The 7,706-nt window shown below is 55.8% G+C and overlaps 1 protein-coding gene across 1 annotated transcript; it reads right to left on the bottom strand.

Moving 5' to 3' along the window:
* Positions 1-671: 671 nt before the first annotated feature.
* Positions 672-7,494, bottom strand: LOC134945366 (uncharacterized). The gene is made up of 2 exons (XM_063934586.1): positions 6,227-7,494; positions 672-3,668 (listed from the first exon to the last, which is right to left on the bottom strand). The coding sequence occupies exons 1-2, from the start codon at positions 6,702-6,704 to the stop codon at positions 2,974-2,976; spliced, it is 1,173 nt and encodes a 390-aa protein (XP_063790656.1). The 5' UTR covers positions 6,705-7,494; the 3' UTR covers positions 672-2,973.
* Between the last annotated feature and the right edge of the window lie 212 nt (positions 7,495-7,706).

Below are 7,706 nucleotides of genomic sequence, written 5' to 3' on the forward strand. Positions count from 1 at the left end.
CCCGACCAATGCGATAGGATCGCATTAGCTGCAAATGCCTCTACCTGATTGACAGGTAGAGGAGTGGGCGGTGACGGCGACGGACTGTTGCAGGGACGGAGTAGGGAAAAGGGGGTGGGTCAGCATAATTTTTGGGGTGGGTGGGTGTGTTACGTCACACACAGCCACTCCGATTGTAAAAATGGCGCTGCTGTAAATTGCAGTCGCAGCTGCTGGGCAGCCTAATCAGCATGCTGGACAGTCTTGCCCTGCGATGGGCGGGCGGGCGGGCTCCCCCAAAAAAGGATTGCAGATTCTGCTTTTTAGCAGAATCTGCAATCCAACCTTAATAACCCCTTCAAGTCTGACTCCTGCTGCTGCTTGCTATGCCCCAACGCGCTGTGCGCTGTAGCTCCTGTGGGAATGAACTGGGAGAGACGCCATGACATCTCTCCTAGTCCAAAAAGACATAAACATCCTAGTGATATTTGGTGGACCCCTTTTATTGAAGTAAATCTTAGTTACCTTCTATATCAGTAAATAAAGACACGGAGACATGATTTTGGCAGAAAATTGCTAGCTATTTATTTGACCCTAACCATAGCAAAACCTGTAATTGGGAAAATTTTGTTAAGATGCCGAATCAGCCGGCATAATGGTGGCAGAAAAAAGAACGGCTCTATTAAACTATTGGTAAACTTAAATTGGTAAACTGACCGGAACCGTCCAGCACCCTATCCAAACCGGTAATAGGTGTCAAAACAACCCCCACAGTGACTTCCCACCGCTCCTGGGTGCCCTGCCGCTGCCTCCCGGATGGGTGGTCGAGCGGCCATTAAGTCGATGGAGGTGAGTGCACCTAAACCATATAACACTGAAACTTACTACCTATAAAAAACCATACAACTACAAACTGCCGTTCTTTTCCGCCTATAAATAGCCAACGAATGAAAACAGCTAATCAATTAACCGCCAATGCACTCCGCGTCAAACAAAACAACCTCTACCCTTAGGGCGGGAGGGCGGGAAGAAATTTCAGCAAGCAAAGAGACCTAAAATGGCCACTCCAGCCTATATATACCTTAACCCTCCCCCTTTCCTAAGGCTGTACTACCTCACAGCTAGGTCCACCCCTCACAGGATGTTTAACCCATTCCTCTCCTATGTTAGTCAATTCTCTCTCCTAAACATCCTAGTGATATTTGGTGGACCCCTTTTATTGAAGTAAACCTTAGTTACCTTCTATACCAGTAAATAAAGACACGGAGACATGATTTTGGCAGAAAATTGCTAGCTATTTATTTGACCCTAACCATAGCAAAACCTGTAATTGGGAAAATTTTGTTAAGATGCCGAATCAGCCGGCATAATGGTGGCAGAAAAAAGAACGGCTCTATTAAACTATTGGTAAACTTAAATTGGTAAACTGACCGGAACCGTCCAGCACCCTATCCAAACCGGTAATAGGTGTCAACACAACCCCCACAGTGACTTCCCACCGCTCCTGGGTGCCCTGCCGCTGCCTCCCGGATGGGTGGTCGAGCGGCCATTAAGTCGATGGAGGTTAGTGCACCTAAACCATATAACACTGAAACTTACTACCTATAAAAAACCATACAACTACAAACTGCCGTTCTTTTCCGCCAACAGCGAAGGACTCCATCCCAGAGTCCTCGCACCGCCACCATAAACTACCCTAACTCCTGCAACACTAGGAACAGATCCTCCAGGAAAAACATCATCCCCTCATTGGATAGATGCACACCATCAGGCCGAAAAAGGTGTTTGTCTCGGAACCGAATCTTAGGGTGGCGAACGACTTTACCTCCGTGGGCCAAGACCCACTTCGCCACCGCCCCATTCACCTTTATCCTGGCCTCATCTATTACGCGTCAGTCCTCCACACCTCGCCAACTCAACCTTGGCACCATCAGGGAAAATACCAATATACAATTGGTCCATGCTGCGGCCACCTTTGCCAGATCTTGTATCATGGCCCACCGTAGCTCCAAGGAAGTCCTCTTCCCTAGGTCGTTGCCACCTAAGTGGACAACCAAAACCTTGGGAACTCCATGCTTCCTGGCCTGACTGACTAGTCTACTCAATAGATCTGTCCACATCATACCTCGCCAACCAAGCCATCTGATTCCCTGACCTCTAGGAAACCTCTGAGAAGTATCAGAGGACAAAAACCTTGCTGCCCAGAAGACATACGAGTGGCCGACCACCCAAACGGACAAGCCATCAGCGAAACAACCTGAATGGAAGGAAAAAGGGGTAAAATGTGTTACTATAATTCTACGCCATAGCATGTATTATGTTAACCTGAAGGATCTGCCAAAAGAAATTTTTTTTTTATTGTTTCCTAATGTCGCAGCAGTCACGGCCTAGCCGATCTCCCGAGCTCCTAGCCAATTTGAAGTAAAAGCATTAAGACATTAAGGGAAAGGCAAAAGAATCAAAACGAAATTAACAAGGGGGGGGGGTATAAAAAGGGGTAAAACATGAAATAACTCAGCTGGAGGTGAAAGCATAAAAACCTGCTGAGGGACTTTGATTAGAACAGATTAGCCGAATTAAAGATTAGAATTCAGTCCGTCAAGTCAGGCAAAAATCGCAAAATAACTCCAGACCCCCGCTGCCGGCTCACGCCCGCAGCGGCAAGTGGCTAATCCCTGAGTAGGATCACACACGGGTAAACGAACCAACATACAGCGAACATAACATATGCATAACACCAAGCAAAACATTATCTTACTCTAACTTATTGATGCAAGCTACGCTTAAGCAAAGTATCTCAGGCGACGGGGCGAATGTACCGCTTATAACAGGACGACTTCCATCGTCCCACCGCCTGGATTTGGGCTCCCGAAAAACCCGCGGCCGCTGCCGCCGTAGCAGCCCCAATGCGGAAGGAGTGTGTACCGAAGTGGGAGGGGGAAAGGCCCATGCTCGTCAGACAGCGACCCATCATCCACCGAAATTGGAACTTCGTTACTGGCAGCCGTCATAGTGCAGCAACCACGACCCCCGACAGTCGGGCCTCACTGCCTCATATTGTACTGCCAACCGTACTGGGCATATGCTCTCCTCAAGTGCCGGAACCAGGGTGACCCATCGGCCCTTCCCCACCTGGTCCGTCTTAGAGCGTCGCAATCTGCACAGCAAGGACCTCCCACTCACCACTACGTCCTCTACTAGCATGCGCGAATCAGTTTGCTTAGAAGGCGCTACCAACTCCGATATCCTAAAGGCGCCGTGGTAAGCCATAGAGAACGCCAATCTAAAAAGCAGCGATTCAAACATAGATGATGCGATGGCTCCAACCGACCCAATGATGCCTGGCAGCAACGCCGCATCAATGGGCCGCCTTCTGTCAGGCGGCGTAGGCGCCACGCGCGCCCATCCTTTCATAGCCTTAAGCAAAATGCCACTTTTCGTCAAATCGGGAACACCCTTAATTCTGCAGAAGAATGCAATGCCAGCCAAGTACCGGGACACCACCGCTCTAGACCTACCCGAAACATAAAGCTGCCAAATAAAAGAAAGCATCATCCGATGCCCGCTCTTACCTCGTTGCTTCCGTCCTCTAGCAAATTCTTCCCATTCGCCCCAGGCCTGCTTGTAAGCCTTAAGCGTGGATGGCGCTACCGAACGTAGTGCTAGACCTTCCAGTCCGGCTCGATGACCTGCCAGACATAACCGGGACAATGAAAACCTTGTTCCTCGGCTTCAGGAGCCAACCAGTAAAACCTCTCCCATTGCCCTCGTGATAGCGCGTCAGCGACCCCATTCTCTAAACCCGGTACGTGTTGTGCCCGGAACCACACGTTCCTGCGCAGGCAAGTAAGCAGCAACTGCCCTAGCACCCGAAGCACTACCAGCGATTTTGCCCTCTGGTTGTTAATCGCGTGCACCACGCCCAGATTGTCGCATCTGAACAGGATGCGGCGATGCGCTAGCCGCTCGCCCCAGATTTCCAGCGCAACCATGATGGGAAAGAGTTCCAGGAGCAGAAGGTCCTTAGTCAAACCCGCCTGGTGCCAGCCCGCCGGCCATGATGCCGCGCACCAAGATCCCTCAAGATAGCAACAAAACCGGAGGCTCCTGCCGCGTCGGTGAAAAGCTGCAATCTGGCGCTGTCGACCGTTGGTGCCTGCCATATGCGCACACCGTTGAAATCCTCCAGGAACGAGGCCCATACAGCCAGATCCCTTTTTAACTCAGCGGGCAAGCGTACAAAGTGGTGCGGCCTAGCACACCCCGCGGTCGCTCTTTCTAACTTCCGGCAGAAAACCCTGCCCATCGGGATGACCCGACAAGCAAAGTTAAACATGCCCAGCAAGGATTGTGCCTGCCGCAGCTTAACCTTGCGCGAACCCATGAATTGGCCAATGGCTTCGCGAAGCTTAGCCACTTTGTCCAAAGGAAGGCGACATTCGCCTGCCACCGTGTCGATCTCGATTCCCAGAAATGAGAGGCAAGACACCGGTCCCTCCGTTTTGTCCTCGGCCACTGGCACTCCGAAGTGACAAAACAAAGCTCGTATACTGAAAAGCAAGTTGCCGCACCGTGGCGAATCCGCCGGCCCTGTACAAAGGAAATCGTCGAGGTAGTGGGCAACCCCGTGCCCACCCGACGAAGACTCCACGCACCAATGCAGGAAGGTGCTAAAACGTTCAAAATACGAGCATGAAACAGAACATCCCATCGGCAAACATTTGTCAATGAAATATTCCGATCCAATCCGGAAACCCATAAAACGGAATGAGTCCGGATGGAGGGGTAGCAACCGAAAAGCGGATTCGACGTCAATCTTTGCCATGAGGGCCCCAGCGCCGTAGCTGCGGACCAAATTAAGCGCCTTGTCAAATGACTGATACACTACCGAGCAATGACCCGGAGGTATAGCGTCGTTGACCGAGGACCCCGCTGGGTAGGAAAGGTGTTGGATCAGTCGGAAGGAACCGGGTGTTTTCTTGGGGACCACCCCCACCGGGGAGATGACGAGACCCGCCACTGGGGGTGTTGCAAACGGCCCCTCCATCCTGCCCAGCCTGACCTCCTTATCGACCTTTTCCCGCAACACTAAAGGCAAGGCCCGAGCAGACTGGAGGTTCCTCTGTGCCCGAACTGTAACATCGCTCGCAACAGGCAAGCGGAAACCAAAACTAAAACCTGCATATAAAAACCTGGCATCCTCCCTATTCGGATACCAATCCAACCATTTACTCATAGCCTTTAACCTAATTGGCGTTGGCGCCCTGTGGGGCGCCCCCGCCGGGTGCCCCTCTCGAGTAGGATTGCTTAGAACGGGGACCCTGCCGAGTATTCTTGAAGCAGGAGGAGGCAGGGTGGGAACCCCCGCAATGGAGGCAAGCGTGACGAAACCGACACTGCTTGCCGTAGGAACATGCAGCGTTGTTAAACGCGAAACATAATCCTTTCGTTGCGGGCTGTTTCCCAGCCCGGACGGCCGACCTACCCGGCTTGGCCGACCCGCCGTCCGCGCCGGGCGCATGGGCGGACGGCCCAGCACGGTGTCCGTCCGCCCCTGCGCTCCGGGGCTCCTTGGCCTGCTGCGAGGCCCTGGTGACCTTAAGCCATACCTCCACGTCCTTGAAACCGAAGTCCATAACGTGTAACCCGTCCTGCTTCTCTCTGAATTCCTCATCATACCTACGCCATTCGTCACCCGCCGACGTGCGTTGCATATCGTGCACGAGATGCAGGTACCGAATGACATTCATATGTTCGTCTGGCCTGTCTTCAAGGTAGCAAGCCGCGAAAACCCAAAACCCCGCCAGCCAGTTATCAAACGTGCGGAACGCCTCGGCCCCTATGCCCTTCTTAGCGGTTGCCGCCTTAAACTCTTTTTTAGCGTCTTTAGTCAAGACGAAGACATCTACGTAGTCCCCCCTGCGAATACTCTTGCTGCAGCTATCCCTAAGCCCCCGCATGACAGCGGTATATTCGCAGCGGACCACGCCTGGCAAGTCGCGTCGCTTCCTGGCCTTGCGAGATTCTTTGCTAAGCCGCCTTCGCCTCTTACGCCTCTCCTGTTGCCCAGCCGCCTTCTTGGCGTATTTAATCGCCCTTTTCTTCGCCTTTGTCGCACTACTGACGTCGGACTTTGCCGAAGAAAGGGAAGAGGAGGAAGCAGAGGAAGAAGAGGAAGAGGAGGAAGGGGAAGAGCTGCGCGAACCCGAGGGCGTACTAGAAACCGACCCCAATTGCTCCGCCTCACCTGAAGCCGTAGATTGGTCAGATCCAGACTCCTCAGTCGCGACATATGTAACATCCTCGTCCTCCGATTCCGACACCCTTGCATCCGCTTGAACATCTGTGGGCAGAAAAGGGGGAGGGGACCCGGACAACAAAAATGGTGTGCGCCCAGCCCGACCTAAGGCCGGCGTGCGAGGTGACTGCAAACTCTCGTCCCGCCTTGGCTGTAAATGCAGCTGCGCTGCGGCCGCCCCCAGCTCCCGGCACGCGCGTGCAACCCTCTGGGCGGCTGAAAAGGCACCTTCGCCCGCGCCGTCCGCCGCCTCCCTGGACCCGCCCTCGAGCTCCGGGGCCGCGGCGAGCGGACCCAATGCCGCCACCACCGTGGCAAGGGCCGCCGCGAACGCCCCGGGCGGTTCAGCGTGACCTTGTAACGCCGCGTCGTCACCTGATGACTGCCTTGCCGGGGGCACGCGGCGATTAGAGCCACCGCTGGGCATAGGCAACCCAGACCCATCTGGCCCGCGGCCAGGCCGGCCCCGGGGGGGGGGGGGGGGCAAATAACGCCAGGGTCTCTAAAAACGGGTATACTTCCGGACCCACCCCGCCCCCGCCCCCCTGGAGTGATGCCTGACCTCTGCTCTAACCCCTCACTGAGGCCCACCCCCCGCCTGACGGAGCCAGCACCGCCAGCAGGGTTGGCCCCGCGCCGTGAGGAAATAATTGCCCGTGGTACTGGGTCCCCAGCACCACTGTTATAGATCACCCCACTACCTGGTTGATCCCTGCCAGGCCTCCTCCCCCCCCTCGTCGCGCCGGACTCCGGCCGTAACGAAGAGGGCTGGGGGGACACGGAGGGCTGCGGCGCCGCTGCGCGCACTCGTGCGCGAGAGACGCCGCCGGAGCCTCGTGTGGGCGCGCGCGCACGCTGTGCGCGCGCCCCACCACTTGCTGCCTGAGCGCCCACAGCTGCGGTCTCTCCCAGAGCACCCGCCGGCAGGCCCAGGCTCCTGGTCGATCGCGCGCTGGGCACCGCAACAGGCCCAGCCGGATCGTAGCGTTCTCCCGACCGGTTCCCGCCCCCCGCCTGAGGCCTCTACCCGGCCCCGGCAAGAGAGCGGGTGCGGGAGCTACCAGAGCGGATGCCGAAAGGCGCCCGGCAGGGCGCGCCGACGCGCGCCCGCGGGCGCCCGTGTACCCGGCACCCCTGGCCGACCCCGGAGGTGAGGGCTGTTGGTCGCCCCACTCCGTGCGGCCAGACTGCCCAGCCGCCCCGGACCGCCGAGTGCGCCCTCTCGTAGAGGGGGACCCGTCCATCTTCCCAGCGGAGCGGGTTCTACGCTCCGTACCCCTAGCTCTCAGAGGGGCCCCAGGGGAAGAAATGGCCACATCGGAGCCGGGCACCCCTGCCCCGGGGCCAGCCTCACCAGACAGGTAACGGGCTGGGGCGCCAGCGAACCGGCGTGGGCGGCTGGAGGCCATGCTTTCAAGTTAAATAAACT

Source organism: Pseudophryne corroboree, chromosome 7, assembly GCF_028390025.1.
Source record: "Pseudophryne corroboree isolate aPseCor3 chromosome 7, aPseCor3.hap2, whole genome shotgun sequence".
NCBI lineage: Eukaryota > Metazoa > Chordata > Amphibia > Anura > Myobatrachidae > Pseudophryne > Pseudophryne corroboree.

What these genes read in the sequence shown, in the direction of transcription:
- LOC134945366 (XM_063934586.1), bottom strand. Translation starts at nt 6,704, where the DNA reads ATGCCCAGCGGTGGCTCTAATCGCCGCGTGCCCCCGGCAAGGCAGTCA. An exon ending in TGACCAATCTACGGCTTCAG is followed by an intron (nt 3,669 to 6,226) that starts GTGAGGCGGAGC and finishes TATGTCTGGCAG; the next exon opens with GTCATCGAGCCGGACTGGAA.